Here is a 16753-nt window from a genome sequence, read left to right on the forward strand (position 1 = left end):
AATTATCTTCTTTCCCACATTTCCGCCTCAAAGCCATCTACCTCTTTCTAAGGATTCCCAACCTTCCCTAAGGTGCTCTGTCATCATCATTAAATCTCCCTCTCCCTCCGTTCTTCTTGAGGCATTTCTACTGCCTACTCTGATCATATTTCATCCTATTTCCTGTCCTAACCATAGGGTAAAATACATTGCTCAATAGGGGATTCAGGAAGTGACCATTATGTACTTACTCTACTAGGAAAACAAAAAAAAAAACCCAAAATTAAATCTAGCAAAGTAAAACAATACATCCATTCTCTCAAACAGCTTAAACTCTAATTGTTTTAGAGTAACCCAAAGGAAGAAATGGCTACCTCTCCTCTCACCAAGGCAGAAATTGTTTTGGTGCTACAAATCAAAGTGTAACTTAGGGCTGTATTAGTGAATGATACATAGTTTCTTCAGGAGAATGTGCTGTTTCTATGGGTTTAATATGTATTTTTTTTTGCAGGCAATAGGGGGTTAAGTGACTTGCCCAGGGTCACACAGCTAGTAAGTGTCAAGTGTCTGAGGCCGGATTTGAACTCAGGTCCTCCTGAATCCAGGGCCGGTGCTTTAATCACTGCACCATCTAGCTGCCCCCTGGTTTAATATGTATTTTTAAACAGAACAACAAATAAAATACAACCAGACAGCTGGTGTTGATCATTTTTATTCCTTCCTATGGCACCCTTGGATGGGAGTGTCTCAGAAGGAAGTGATATTGGACTTAAGAGGGACTCAGTGGATGTGGGTTGCCCTTAATATAGAATGATAGAATGTGGCCAGTACTCTACTAGTCCTGTAAATCTTTCCCAGAGACACAAATGACCCAGCTTTTCAAAGGTTAGACCAATGGTATGTAACGTACAGCTGTTTATGCCATGCTGGAAAAGATCCCTTGTGAAGCTGAGCTATCTAGGAACTGGTGCAGCTGAAGGGACAGGGGGCCATTAAAGGGATGAATTTCTTGGGCAATGCTCATGTCAAAATATTTTCTCATTTACCTTTCAACTCCTATTTATCTTTTAGGAGGATTGTGATCTTATGTGTACAGAATAATTGAATCCTTAGGTAGTAATTACGAATGTTCAGTTAGCATTTCAAACAAGTATCCAGACATCTCAAGGGAAGTGTGAGATTTTTCCCTTCCCTGAAAGATCAAGGTTGCAATAATATTGGGCACTCATCTTGTCCTTTGTTTTATAGGGGGCTTTGTCTATATTATACTGCTTGCACACACACATACACACAAGACAAGCCCTCTGAAGTATGTCCAAGAAAATCTCACCTGGTTCTCCACCACCCAAGTTGCATAAAGGATATTCAGGCAAGTTCAATGATGTGTCCATGGTCACAAAGCCATGACTCTCATAATGCCAAGCTTAGGCCTAAAACCTTAGGGTTTTTAGTGGCAAGTAGGGATGGGGGCTCAGCCCAGTAAAAGAAGCACAGAAGGAGCAGAGACCTTTATAGACATTGTAAGGACGAGGGCATCTCTGAGCCCCAGAAGGCGGGGAATTTCTTCTTGGTGGAAAGTGACTGACTACTTACTCAATTCACCCAATTAACCCACTGCCCCCAGTCCCTCCCTCTCCTCCTCAAAGCGTCACTCACCTTCCAGGATGTCGCAGTCTGCCTCGGTTCTCCTGGTGGTGTTGAGCGCACCTCAGCTGCAGGGCCTTCTCCTGTTCTTTTACACTTCAAGGCTAAGGTGATTGCAGTGATGGAGAATTGGGTGATGGTGAGGATCAGCAAGATGGACAGAATACCCTGCAAGAGACAGAGGTGAACAAAGAGTGGAGCTGCCCAAATTTCAGAAGGCTTGAGGTGATGGGAACCCGAAGCAAACAGTCTGGATGCTGTCAGCGGGGTCATGAAGCAGGGCAGGGACCCCACCCTTCACATGCTTCTGCAGTCATGAGATACGGTACATTACAGCTTGGTATCACATCATCATCACTGTAACAACAACGATGACGACTAGAATCCAGGCAGCATTTTCAAGGTTCACAAAGCACTTACCATTTATTATCTCAGTTGAAACACACAACAAGCCTATGAGGTAGATGCCATTTTTATGGATGAGGAAACTGAAGATAAGAGAGGTTAACTGACTTGTATAAGACTCTTAAGAGGTTAAGACACAGTTTGAGGTGTCCAAGGTAGAATTCGAACTCAGGCCCTTCTACTCCACCACTTAGCTGCCTCTAAGCCAATTTAATTTTGCAATTAGGCTTTTTTTGTGTGCCATGGACCTCTGGCATTTTGGTGAAATCCTGTGGACTCCTTCTCAGAATAATGTTTTCACATGTGTAAAATAAAATATGTAATTTTAAAAAGGCAACCAATTCTTTTGAAGTACATATAGTTATAAAAAAAGTTGCCAGAGCCCAAGTTAAGAGCTGCTGCCAGCAGGCAGCATCACAGGTTCATCACTGCAAAGGAAATGCCACGGGTGGTTTTGGTCTCTTCCCACTCAAACCCGTTCTGGGGTTGGAATATGACTGGATTTCTATGGAGTCCGTCTTTGGAGGAACCTCCTGGGAATGACTATGAATGGGGAGATAAGATTTGTGGGAACAGTTCCTGGTTCTCCCCTAGAATTCCGATACGGCATCTAGGATAGCAGGTCAGCAGGGAGGGAATGGAAGTATGGGGAGTTGAAGAGAAGGACTCCTTGTTTGTTGTCTTTGCAGGTCATTAACTAGGCTTCCTATACCTGGATTCTCTGCCACAGAGAGCAACAAAGCAAGTACTGCTTCTTTCACATTTCCCTATCCTGGTGAAATTCCTTTCTGGCATATACTAACACTGAGTACTGTAGACTATGGGAGTCCATCTCCCAAGGCAGTACATTTCATTGTTATTTACCTCTAAGTATTAGAACTTCTTTTATTGGGGCAGCTAGGTGGCGCAGTAGATAGACCACCGGCCCTGGATTCAGGAGGACCTGAGTTCAAATCCGGCCTCAGACACTTAAGCTGTGTGACTGTGGGCAAGTCACTTAACCCCAATTGCCCTGCAAAAAAAAATGGAAAAAAAAATAGAACTTCTTTTATTAAAGAATATCTTTTGAATTCTCTTGGCTCTAATCTCTTCCAGGTGAGAACACTTCAGGTAATCTGAAGAAAGCAATCCTGGCTGCCCCTTGTTTTCTCCTGTCCAGGATAAACATCCCCAATTTTTTCAACTTTTTCTTATCATATTAGGTTTTGAGTTCTCTCGTTGCCTTGGTTCTTCAATTCCTGAAGTATCTCTGGTTTGTCAGTGACAAACCTTTTAAAACGTCACGCTCAGTGGAGCACAGTTGTCTACATATGGTCTATAGGCTGACCAGACCATGAACCTTTCCTTTTTCCTAGAATCTCCACTTCTATCAATGACCACCTATGACCATTCTAGCTCTTTTAACATCAGCATTCCTATTTTTGATGGAGGTTGCAATGAACCAAAATCCCAAGTCTTTGTTATGAAAGACAAGACAGGGGGGCAGTTAGGTGGCGCAGTGGATAGAGCACCAGCCCTGGAGTCAGGAGTACCTGAGTTCAAATCCTGCATCAGACACTTAATACTTACTAGCTGTGTGACCCTGGGCAAGTCACTTAACCCCAATTGCCTCACTAAAAAAAAAAAAAGAAAAGAAAAAGAAAGACAAGACAGGCCTTCCCCAGCAAATCTTTGTTCAGTGGACTTTTTAAAAACACGACTTTAAACAGATTCTTAAAATTTGGTCAAGTTGCCTTCATTTCCAAGTATGTCCCTCCTTTCCCCTCCACTCTCAAAAGAGCCATCCCTCATAACAAAGAATAAAAAAGAGACATATAAAAAAAGACATTCCCCAAAAGTAACCAGTATATTAACCAAGTGTGACAATATATGTGATGTTTCCATCCATAGTCTTTTTCTTTTGCAGACAAGAAAAGGAGGTACCTTTTCTCATCCCCTTTTAGGGGTCAAGCTTGTTAATTACTATTATTCAGGGTTATGTAGACATTCTTTTCGATTATTGTTAAATTCTTATGATGTAATTTGGCTTCCTTCAAATCCTCTTCCAAGTTATTCAAATACAATTATTGAGTCAAACTGTCCCCAGAACCAACCTCTGAGGGACCTGCATTTTCAGAAAAATGTCCATTTAATCTCATACTTTCTTTCCTGCCTTCCAACTAGTTCTCAAACCTTGAAAACAGTTTTCATCAGATAGTGACTAAACTATTGGTTTCACTGGTACAGGAATCTCCCGGTGAGAAGATTCCCTCTACCAATACAGTTTGGCAGCTTTGTTGCAACTTATGGTCTTAGAGAGTTGTTTATAGTACTGAGGGCTTAAGTGATGAATCAGGCATAGCCCAAGGACTGAGATAAATAAAGTCACTGAGGCAATAAGACAAACCCTTAATATCTATGATGCATGGACCTAGAATTGAAACAGATCTCAGCTCATTTCCAAAGAGAGGGATTATCCTATGCGCTCAAGCCATACCGACTGCACTGGATGTCCCAAGGTGGTTCCATGATAATTTTTCCCCTCAAGAATTAGTGTTTGGGGTGGGTCCCCTTGATGCTATTTAGGAAGCATTATGGCAAAGAGGTTATTAACTCACAAAGGGTTTAGAGTCAGGAAGACTTGCTTTAGAGCCTGCTTCTCACCCTTAGAAGTCCTCACTTTATTTCTATGTAAATCAGCCTTCTATTAAGTCACAGGAAGGTTGAGGTTAGGATAGAAGTGGTTTCCCAGACTCAGTCATAAAATTGAGGACCCTCTGGTTTTCCTCTGGTAACCTCTGAACTAGGGCTTTGACGAGCCACAGAACTCAATCAATTCAGTTATTTGACTAAATAACATGTAACTTTTTGCTGCATAGACATTTGTTTGATGGAGAAAAGCAAGAATTTTTTTTTTTTCCACTCATACTGTGGGTCAGTGAAAATAGAAGAAACTGACATCTCCTGGTGCATACTGAGTTACCTCAGTTTCTTTCCTTCTTCCAATTCAAAAAAGGTTAAGTCTGAGGAACTGAGATCCATGGGCAGAATCATGAAGTATTAGTCAGTGGCAACTGGAGCCCTGGAAAACTTCGTCTCATCTTAGGGAGTTGGTAGAATGGAGAGTAGGAGGCATTTCTGAATGAGTAAAACTTTGGAAAGATTCTAGAACTTAGAGGCAGAAGGAATCTTAAAGGCAGTTTGGCTTTATCAATGCATTGCTGGCTTTGGAATCAGGAAGACCCACCTCTGAAGTCAGACCAGACCCTGCCTAGCTCGGGGGCCCCCAGGCCAGCCATCTAACATCCTGACATCTCACTTCCTATGTATAAAATGTGGGCGATACTAGCACCTTCTGTACATGGGATTATCAGGAGGATCGCACGTAACCATGTCAGTAAACCAGAGTTCTATTGTTGACACCATTTAGTCCAAATCCCTAATTTTACAGATAAGCCATGGAAAGAGACTTGCCGGATTGCAGAGGTTGTTAGACTACTTTTGCATCCAGCCTCTCATTTGTTTCTCACAAATGCCCTGGGGTATAAACAGTGAGGATATTGTTATTTCTATTTTATAGATTTAAGAACTGAGGTTCAGAGAAGAAAAGGACTCTAAGGTCACAAAGCCAGAATTGAAGTTCCAGCCTCTTGCCTTTGCGTGCCAAGTTCAGGATGCTGCCCTGGGCTCCTCCAGTGTCAGAACCATCCGGGTCTGCTTGAATCATTAGGTAACACAAATCTGGAACCTATACCATTTACATGACAGTGATCGATATTCTCAAGTCTTTCGAGTTTATTCTCCGAAGTCACTTCAAGATTGTCTTGGTGACCTAGGCCATCTCATTGACTCCCTCATGTTGCTTAGGAAAACCTGTTATTTTTGAGAGGTGTTGCAGAGCCGACCTTCAGTCCAGTCTTCCCCCATAGCATTTCTCAGACCTATTGTCTGCTTTCCCCTCACCCTCATGCAGTCCCCACCATCTTCACTGAATCCCTAATCTCATGGACTCTCCCCTGGACTATTACGACAGCTTCCTCATTGGGCCTCCAGGCGTCTGACCTCTTTTCTGTCTAGTTCATCTTTTACAAAGCTACCTTAATCGGCTTCCTGAACCTCAAGTTTTATGATAGTGCTCTTCTATTCAAGAATCTTCTATGGCCTTCTTTTATATGTAGGATGAGATGTTGTTCAGATGTTTTTCAGTCCTATCTGACTCTTCATGATACCATTTGGGATTTTCTTGGCAAAGATACTGGAGCGGTTTGCCACTTCCTTCTCCAGCTCATTTTGCAGATGAGAAAACTGAGGCCAGCAGGGTTAGGTGACTTGCCCAGGGTCACCCAGCTAGTAAGTGTCTGAGGCTGGATTTGAACTTAGGAAGATGAGCCTGACTCCAGGAGAGATGCTCTGTGTACTATGGTGCCCCTTAGCAGCGCTGGAAGAAATTTATCCCCCTTCCCCCTGGCTTACATTCCCAGTCCTATTTCATATTCTTTCCCTTCATTTCTGTGTTCTGGCCCAAACAGCCTTTGAACACGCCCCCTGGTTGCCTCCCATGCCTGGACAACCCTCTCTGCTCACCTCCACTCTTTACAATCCCTGGCTTCCCTTCAGGGAGCTAGGGACCATGTTCTCTGGGAAGTCATTTCTGATCCCTTCAAGATAGGGGCATTTTCCTCCCTCCTCCAAGGGCCACATCTGTCTGTTTAGACATTATCTCCTCCCAGCTGAGGAGAAGTGTCTCAAGAGCAGGGGCCCTGTTGCCTTTTGCCTTTGCATTTCCAGTCAGATTGGATTGGAAAGAAAGAGCAGCCACAATGAGGAACATTTCTAGAGTACTTGAAGGATTTCTGAATTGTATGTTGTCTCATTGGAGCCGCATCACAGCCCTGTGATACGTGCTAGGCTGTCCTCATTTTAGAGATAAAGTCACTGAGGCTGATCGAAGTTAATAATGGTCTGAGGCAGGTCCTCCTGACTCCAAGTCCAGTGGTCTATCCGTGTTATCACCTGGTTGCCTCAGAACACACATTCTGAATCGCTGGGGTGTTCATTTTGTTATGTTTTATTCAATGGTGAGGAGCACAATGCACAGAGAGAGCACTGGGCCTAGAATCAGAAATCATCTTCCTGAGTTCAAATCCAGCTTCAGACACTTAGCTGTGTGACCCTGGGCAAGTCCCTTCGTCCTGTTTGCCTCAGTTTCCTCATCTGTAAAATGAGTTGGAGAAGGAAATGGCAAGTTCTTTCAGTATCTCTGCCAAGAAGACACCAAATGGGGTTGCAGAGTTGGTCATGACTGAAAAATGACTGAATATCTATGATGTAATTCAGGCCATGCTAAGACATTTCAATATATGGAATAACATTGCTTACATGAAGAAGGATTTCACTCATGATACATGTACTGCCAGCAGAAGGGCGAACACATTGAAGAAACTGATGAACGGATAAGCTATAGAAGAGGACACCGATTCCCGATGCAGAGACCATGGCGCCGAGAACACCCGTGTAAAGACTCACGCGGTCCTGAAAGAGAAGAATGGCAGATGCTCAGCTTCTGGTTCTTTCCCAGGGCACCGGGGCTTCTGTGGCACCCAAGGGCAGGGAAGCGCAGGCCTGCTACCCAGGCACAGCAAAGACGAGATGCTGCCTCCAGCCGCCTGGGAAGGGCAGCACTGGTGTCCCCGGCAGGCTCCAGCCTCATCAGGGCTCCAAATTAGTTTAGAGAAGGAGTCCTTGGGGCACTGTTGGAGACTGACCTTCAACAAGTGATGCAAGGGGCTGGGGGAGTCCGGAACTCTGAATGAGAGTGTTTATTTGACAGGCAGAATAACAGCAGGGGCAGGGAGCCAGAAAACTGGACTCTGACGGTGCCACAGTAGCAATGTGCCAGCTCTCTAGGTAGTTAAACCTTCACATACATGTATTTTGGGGGCTGGGACCAAACTAATCAAGACTGATTTCGCTGCCTTGCAGCTTGATTAGTCCATCTTTACAGAGTGCCAGTGAAGTTAGATTAGCTCTAGATCTGACCCCAATTATTTGGCAGAGATAGAAACTCACTGGGGGAAGTGGAAGGGGTAAGGAAATAAGCATTTTATAGTGCTCACCACATTGCCAGACACCCGGTTACTACTTTACAAATATTATCTTAACCTTACAACAACCCTAGAAGATGGATGATATTATCCCCATTTTACAGTTAAGGAAACTGAAGCAAGCAGAGGACAAGTGACTTTCCCAGGGTCATACAGCTAGTACGTATCTGAGGTCAAAGTTGACCTCATGTCCTCCAGACTCCAGGCCCAGCTCTCTATCCATCGTACCACCTACAGTACCTCTAGAAATAAAGTTGGTGAGGTTGGAAGAAGATGAAGGTGGAGAAATAAAAATAAGAACCCTTAAGTGATGCTAAGGCTGGTGTCCTTTTTATACTGAAAAATTTCCCATTTCTCATTCCAAGAAAACCTCTTGGTTATCATCAAATGCCTTCTCTCAACCCAGCTCTGCTTTTCCAGCAAAATCCAATTTTTATTCCAAATACAATGTTTTTCAGATGGCACATCTGTGTCCACCTAGATACGGGTGACCCAAGTTAGGTCCTATGTCCCAACTGTTTCTTATATCTATTTTGTATTGGTGACCAGATTAATTTCAAAACTTGGGGTTGTCATTTCAATAAGAATTTTCCAAATTGAAGCTTCTTGTTTGGTTCTTGGAGAGTCAGGGATATCTCTGTCTAATATTGAAAATGGGTATAGAAAATCCATGGATTTATTTTAAAATGAGAGCAAATCCAGGAAGGACACAGTGGGGGTATTTGGAATTCTCTGAAAGGCTATGTGAATAGCTCTAAACAGACAGACAGACAAAGAGGAGAGGCAGGGAGGGAAAGAACGAGAGAGTGAATAAAGGGCCTTACTGCCCCTTACCCCCCATTCCTTCTCTAAGAAAATATGAGACTCTTGAGGGCCATATTTGTTTCTATCCCTCACATCAAGCACAGCATCTTGTAAGAAGCCAACAGTGTAATCATCTTTTTCTGGATTGCATTGGTTTTCTGAACTGATATTTAGGGCATCTTTGATCTCTGGACCAATAAAAACCCAAACAGTTGAATCATGGGTAAGGATCAAAGGGTTTAAAGCTTATAGGGATCTTAGAGAATATCTAATCCAATCCCCTTAATTTAGAGATGAGAAAGCTGAGAGGGAATGTGACATGTACCAAGTGACACAAATCAGACATTAGACCAGACATTGGAATAGTTTGCTTTCTGTAAGACAATTCATTGACTATGTATTTACTCATTGCAACAGAGAAAGATTAATTCTCTGCTCCCTCCTCCCATACCCCTGCAAAGAGTTCACCATAGAAGGAGCCTATACCCCCATGCTGTGACCTAAATCTTGCCCTTAGGAAAATTTAGAAATCAATGTTGTCCTGTTTCTTCTTTCATGACATTTTAATTGGTATGTCTTTTCATAGACTGGGTTTCCTGAAGGCAAATGCTCTAGTTTTATTAACCCAGAGATATGGGGTTTAGGCCCCTGTCCTTAGAAATCTTTAACCAATGGCTGAAGAACACCTTAAGTAGAGGTTAGCAAAGATGACCTGTGAGGTCCCTTTCAACTCTCAAATTTTGTGATTCTGTGGGACATTAGCAGGAAGCCGAGAAGTTAGTGATATTGGTAAATAAAAATGGCATGATTTTTCATTTCATGTGTCATAGAGAATGATCATGTTGCCAGTTATTTGGACATACATTTTATTTGGATAAAACCATCTGAATCAAATCTGTTCTTACCTGACTTTCATATTTCACACCATTAAGAATGGTAAAGACTCCTGTGATGGTATACTGTGAAGAAGAGAGTAAACTTGTTAGTGGATCGCAGGTTACTTCCAGAGGCTGCACAGCTATTGATTTATAACATCACCAAACCCTCAGGACATCAGCAGAGTAGCTCAAAGTAGCAGAGAGTATAGTGGGTTCAAAGAGAGGTACAATATAAGTCACAATATTATAGGGACAAAAAAGAAATCCAGGCAGAGTTCTAGGAGAAATTTCAGGTGAGAGAGATAATTTTCAGTTGAGGGAATCAGAGAAGTTTTCATGGTTTTCAACCGGTCTCAAAGATGGGAGAGGACACTCCAGGCCTGGTACAGAGAGGGTCAGGCATCAAACCTCAGAAATACAAAAGGGCAAGGTTATGATAAGTAACCAATGGACAGTAGTAGCCCACTTGCCTTAGAAGGTTAAGTATGTAACAAATGATAGCATGCTTTCAGAGTGTGAAGGGCTCAGAATACCAAGATAAGCAAGGGTTGGATATCTTAGTAGGTAGGCATTGAGAATGCCATGAAGGCCTTTGTGTAAAGTAGTAGTGGTGCCTGGAAAAGTATGAATGGATTAGAAATGGGAAGGGAAAGCAGTGAAGAGCACTTAAAGTATAGAGCTCTACCAGTCCTTGATCTCATTCTTCTCAACATTGGCTTCCAAATAGTCACCTCTTCCTGATGACTTTGGTTATTTACCCAATTTTCCAAGGGGAAGAAGAACTCCCTTTATTTCCCATAAAGCCAAGTTTATGCCTTAATATAGGGGTGGTTTCTACTGTTCATGGTAGATCTAATAATTACTGGAAAATGAGACAGGTGACTGGCCAAAGAATACAAGCTAAGCACCACCAACTAATCCCTGGCTATCCTGTTCGTCCCCAGCATGGGATGAGAGAGGCAGGCTTTCTCATCCTCTTACAATCCTTTGCAAAATTGGATAAGCCTGGCATCTTACTTACATGGATGGAATCAGGTTCCTGGACACTACAAGAAATTTTAGAATGGCTTTTTCAGTCTGGCATCCAAAATTATTTTGTTCAATATACTCACACATGCTCCTGTCCAGAATGGATACCTTGTGATAAAGAAACGAGGAATACTTGACTTTGAAAGGCCAATTTTGTTGGTATTGGAAAATAAAAAGGCTCCAAATGAAGTGATGATTAGGCCTATCAGGATCTGGAGAACCTGTGTTTAAAAAATGAAAAGAAGAGTGGATTTATTTTTAAACAAATGAATCCTAATCCAGGTTTGGGAGCTCAGGAAGGGGATCCCTCTATTCTTTCATAAGTGGAGGGAGGGAGAAGCCGTGATAAACAAGACCCTGTTACCACCAAGCTTCTATTCTCTTTCCAATCAAGTTCTTACCCTGATTAGAAAGGAGAATCCTTGACCTCAAATGGATAAGGGTGCCAGAGGAAAGGTAAAGAGAGTCCTACCTTAAGGTGACATTTCTATTCAATGAAAGTCACCAAACACTAAGGACTCAATATGTGCAAGGTACTGTGCTCAATTCTGGGGACACAAAGACAAGGAAAGGAAACTGTCCCTGCCCTCTGGTAGATAGAATACTGGGCCAGGAGTCAGGAAAACATGAGTTTAATATAGCCTCAAATACTAGCTATGTAACCATGGGGGCAAATAAATTAACTAAGCTTCAAAGAAGAAAAATGCTAGTTGGATCCAAACACAAGTAGAATTCCTGGAACTTTAAAGAAAGAGTGGTAGAGGAAAACTTGGGAAAAGAAATGAGAGTGATGCAAGAAAATTATTAAGATAATTAATGGCTTGGTAAAAGAGGCACAAAAATTGCTAAAGAAAATAATACCTTAAAAACAGAATTGGCCAGATGGTAAAAGAGGCACAAAAATCCACTGAAGAGAACTCCTTAAAAGGCAGAAAAGGCGAAATTGAAAAGGAGTTACAAAAGTTCACTGAAGAAAATGATGCATTAAAAATTAGAGTTGGACAAGTAGAAGCTAATGACTCCATGACATAAATAGCAAGAAACAAAACAAAGTCAAAAGTATGCAAAAATAGGGAAAAGTGTGAAATTTCTCATTAGAAAAATAACTGACCTAGAAAATAGAATGAGGAAAGCTAATTTAAGAATTATTGGACTACCTGAAAATCTTGATCAATGAAAGAGCTTATTTCAAGAAACTACCAAGGAAAATTTCCATGACATCTTAGATACAGAAGTTAAAATAGAAATTAAAGAATTCACTGATCGCCTCCTGAAAGAGATCTCAAAATAAAAACTCCCGGGAATATTATAGCCAAGTCTGAGAGTTCCCAGGTCAAAGAAGTAAAAAAGAAACAATTCAAGTATCATAGAGCCACAGTCGGGGTCACACGAGATTTATCAGCTTCTATATTAAAAGAGCAGAGGAATTAGAATTTGATATTCTGGAAAGCAAAGGAGCTAGGAATACAACCAAGAGTAACCTACCTAACAAAACTGAGTGTAATCTTTTGGAGGGGACAGAATAGATATTTAATGAAATAGAGGATTTTCAGGCATTCCCATGAAAAGACCAGAACTGAATAGAAAATTTGATATTCAAATACAAGACTCAAGAGAAGCATAAGCAAGAATCATGAAAGAGTAATCATAAGGGACTCAATAAAGTTAAACTGTTTACATTCCTATATGGGAAGATAATGCATGTGACTTCTGAGAACTTTATTGTTATTAGGGACATAGAGAGAGGGCATGGGTATGAGTCAATTATGTTGAAATAATCTCCAAAAAATGAAGGTGTGAGGAAGAGGGGTGCCCTGGAAGAAGAGGAAGGGAAAGGTAGAATGGGGAAATTTTTTTTCACATAAAAAGGGAGTAGAAGGAAGAACTTTTACAATGAAGGAGAAAATGGAGGGGGTGGTGAGCAATGCTTGAAGCTTACTCTCATTGGAATTGGTTTAAAGAGAAAAGACTATATATATATATGTATATGTATATATGTATATATATATACATACATAAATACATAAAATACATACACATACATACACATATGCTATAATATGTGTATATATACGTTTATGTACAGGGGAAAGGGATAAAGGGGGGGCAATGATAAAAGGGAGAGCAGATTAAAGGAGGCAGTGGTTTGAAGCAAAATAGACTTTTTAGGAGAGGGAGGGAGAGAAGAAAATGGCACGAAGGGAAATACATAGTAATCATATTTGTGAATGAGATGAGCTCACCCATAAAACAGAAGCAAAAAGAAGAATAGATTAGAAACTAGAATGCAACAATATGTTGTTCACAAAAGACACTCTTGAAACAGAAACACACACAGCGTTAAAATAAGGGCCTGGAGCAAAAATCTAACATGCTTCATTCAGCTGAAGTAAAAAAATATTTAGGGGTAGCAATCATGATCTCAGACAAAGCAAAAGCAAAAATAGAACTAATTAAAAGAGATAAGGGAAACTACAAAATGTTTACAGCAAGTTTCTCTAACATAGGTGTCATTTCTCAAATATATACTAAGTCTAGAACTGATTCAAATTTATAAAAATAACAGGTATTCTCCAATTAATAAATGGTCAAAAGATATAAACAGGCAGTTTTCAAAAGAAGAGATCAAAGCTATCTATAGTCATATTAAAAATGCTCAAAATCGGGGCAGCTAGGTGGCACAGTGGATAGAGCACCGGCCCTGGAGTCAGGAGTAGCTGAGCTCAAATCCGGCCTCAGACACTTAACACTTACTAGCTGTGTGACCCTGGGCAAGTCACTTAACCCCAATTGCCTCACTAAAAAAACAAACCAAAACAAAACAAAAAACAAAAAACAAAATGCTCTAAATCACTATTGATCAGAGAAATGCAAATTAAAACAACTGTGAGGTGCCACCTCTTATCAAAAATAACAAATGTTGGAGAAGATGAAGGGAAGAAAAGGTACACTAATGAACTTCTGGTGGACTAGTGAACTGGTCCACCCATTCTGGAGAATAATTTGGAACTAGGCCCCAAGGGCTATAAAACTGTCCCTACCTTTTGGCCTATCAATACCACTACTAAATCCGTATCCTAAAGAGATCAAAGGAAAAGGAAAATGACCTATATGTGAAAAAATATTTATAGCAGCCCTTTCTGTGTTGGCAAGGAATCAGAAATGTAAGGAATACCCATCAATTGGGGAATAGCTGAATGAGTTGTGGCGTATGATTGAGCTGGAGTACTATTGTGTTATAAGAAATGATGAGGTTTCAGATGGTTTCAGAAAAAAACATGTCAAGACCTATATGAACTAATGTAAAGTTAAGTGAGAACCAAGAAATCATTGTGGACAATATCAACAATATTGTAACAAGGACCAACTGTGAAAGACTTGGCTGCTTTGATCAATATAATGATCAAAGACAATTCCAAAGGATCCACAATAAAAAATTGCCGTCCACCTCCAGAGAGAGAACTGATGAACTCTGAGGGCAAGTTGAAGTATAATTTTCTCACTTTATTTTTCTTGCTTTTTTTTTTGAAAGATGACTAATATGGAAATATGTTTTGTATTCTGTAAGTGATATCATGGCTTGCCTTCTCAGCAGATGAGGGAGAGATGGGATGGAGGGAGAGAATTTGGAACTCAAAATTTAAAAAGAAAAGAATGTTTTAAACAAATAATAAAGAAAATGTAACAAAAATAAGAATTGATACTAGGCACCAGAAAAAAATCACCTGGAAAAAATTGGTAATGTGGACCTGAACTCCTGTGGGGGTGCTTTGTGTAGAAGGGACCTAAATTATATGGTCAGTTAAGAAATGGCAATACTTGGCAGCTGATTGGATACTTCTACCTTTCATAACCACTCTTTCCACTATGGCCAGCTTTTCCTTTACCTTTGGATTGTGTCCCCGGACTAGGGTTATGGAAACCTTGAATAGTTGTGTTCCATGTAATAACAGAGGAGCTTATGAGGGAGGGAGAAGAAGAGAGCACAGCATAGGGGTAGGACCATCTGATTCTTCCTTCTGAGTAAGGTTGATGCAAGTATACTCATGTATCTCTTGGGTTAAACATTTGAAATACCTTTTCTAAGAACCAAATGCTTCTAATTAAACGGTTTTGTTTGGCATCCTCAGATTAAGGTTTGTCTACCATTGTGGATTGACTAATTTCCACTGGGAAAATAAGATTATTCCCTTCCCCCACCCCATTTCTAGCCCATTCGTGGACAATTCTGAAGAGCATCCTTATTACTGCATATCATCCAATCACTGGCCAGGTCTTTTCATTTCTTTCCCCAGGGCATCTCTCATATTCTCTCTTCACTCTACTTATGCAGCCTCCACACTAGTCCTGGCCTTCTCACATATCGCTTGTACCATTTCAATGACCTCCTTTTGAATCATCCTACCTTAAGTCTCTCCCTCTTTCCCTCATTCTTACTCCCCTCTACTTACCTCCGAAGTGATTTTTATAAATTGAAGGTCTGATCATATCACCCCCAGCTTTATAAATTTAAGTGAACCCTTGTTATCTTTGGGTCAAATATGTTTTGTTTTTATTGAAACACTCCTCAGCAAGACCCCTTCCTTCTTTGACAGTCTCGCTAGACATTTTTCTTTCCTATATGTTGAATGATCCAGGCACACTGGCCTGCTCAAGTTTTTTCTCACACATGCCATTCCATCTTCTCTATCTATTCCTTTGCACTGGGCTCTTCTTCCTTCTTAAAACATTCTCCCACTTCATCTCTACCTTGTAGAATTCCTGGCTTCTTTTAAAAGTCAACTAAAATTTAACCTACCCGAGGTCTTAACTGATCTCTTCCCCAAGCTGCTAGTGCCCTCCTTCCCCGAGAAAACTTGTATTCTGTAAATACTTAGGGATATGTTATTTCCCCCTGTCAATTTTAAGTTCCTACAGGGGAGAAACTTTTGTTTTTGTGTTCTCAGAGTTTAGCACATTGTCTGGTATATAGTAGGTACTTAATAAATACTTTGGACTGATTATATAACTCCCCTTCCTCCCACCCAAAGGAGCAGGATTTGAGGTTGGGTCTCAGTGGACTACACCACAAAGGCATTCGGTCTCTGTACAGAGATACAGCTGTCTTCTTCCTTTAGAGCTCCACCTGTCTTAGAGAGTCTGTTCCCATGCAAGAAGAGGTCCTCTAACTCAGGCAGGTTTTTTTTTTATTATAAATTGTTTGTTTTTAGTCATCTTGTATGTCAATGACACTGGCTTTTTTTTTTAACCAGTTAACTGCCTGATAGAAAATTGAATTAAGGTTAGAAAACAGAAGAGTAGGGTTTGAATGTGTCTTATGGATAGTCTGTGATGAGATTTTTTAAACTGTTATACTTAGACTTCTCTGTGATCCTGCTGCCTGCCAGTCTGAATACCCAATATGCAGTCATACAGACCTAAAAGACCAAAAGGAGTGATCAGGTTTTTTAATATATGGGACAGATCTGACTTACCCCCATCATCTTTGACTTCCCTTTAAGCAAACTTGGCATGAAATCTTGACATTTATAAGGAGCTGCAGTCATTTTTAGCTTCCCTCTACGGCGAGGATTTAGAAACCTCTTCATCTTTTCTTTGGGTCTTGGTTTTGCCTCCTTGATGTTGGAATTCATTCTGGGGCAGAAATCTGCTCAGAATTGAAGCAGATGAACCTCTCTGCCCACGTCACATTCTGCTTCTCCTCTGGGCTGCTCAGCTAGTCCTCCGCTTTCTATTGGAATCCTAAAATCCTGGAATCCTGGAGTCATAGAGTCATGGAACTCCAGAGTCATAGAGCCATGGGCTTGGGAGGGACTTTCAGGCTTCACCTCTTGACAGTCATTTATTTTAAAATATTTTGTCTTATGAATATGGCTATCATCAAAAGACATGAAACATTTCTATATAAAAAGAACACAAAAGAGGATTGCA

The 16753-nt window shown here is 40.9% G+C and overlaps 1 protein-coding gene across 1 annotated transcript; it reads right to left on the reverse strand.

Annotated features, from left to right (window-relative positions):
- Nucleotides 1-895: 895 nt before the first annotated feature.
- Nucleotides 896-16455, reverse strand: LOC122731806 (membrane-spanning 4-domains subfamily A member 15-like). Its single transcript, XM_043972078.1, has 6 exons — nt 16297-16455; nt 10906-11043; nt 9821-9874; nt 7387-7539; nt 1636-1791; nt 896-952 (listed from the first exon to the last, which is right to left on the reverse strand). Exons 1-6 carry the CDS (start codon nt 16453-16455, stop codon nt 896-898), a joined length of 717 nt encoding a protein of 238 aa, XP_043828013.1.
- Nucleotides 16456-16753: the final 298 nt, after the last annotated feature.

This window comes from Dromiciops gliroides, chromosome 6, assembly GCF_019393635.1.
Source record: "Dromiciops gliroides isolate mDroGli1 chromosome 6, mDroGli1.pri, whole genome shotgun sequence".
In the NCBI taxonomy this organism is placed as follows: Eukaryota; Metazoa; Chordata; class Mammalia; order Microbiotheria; family Microbiotheriidae; genus Dromiciops; species Dromiciops gliroides.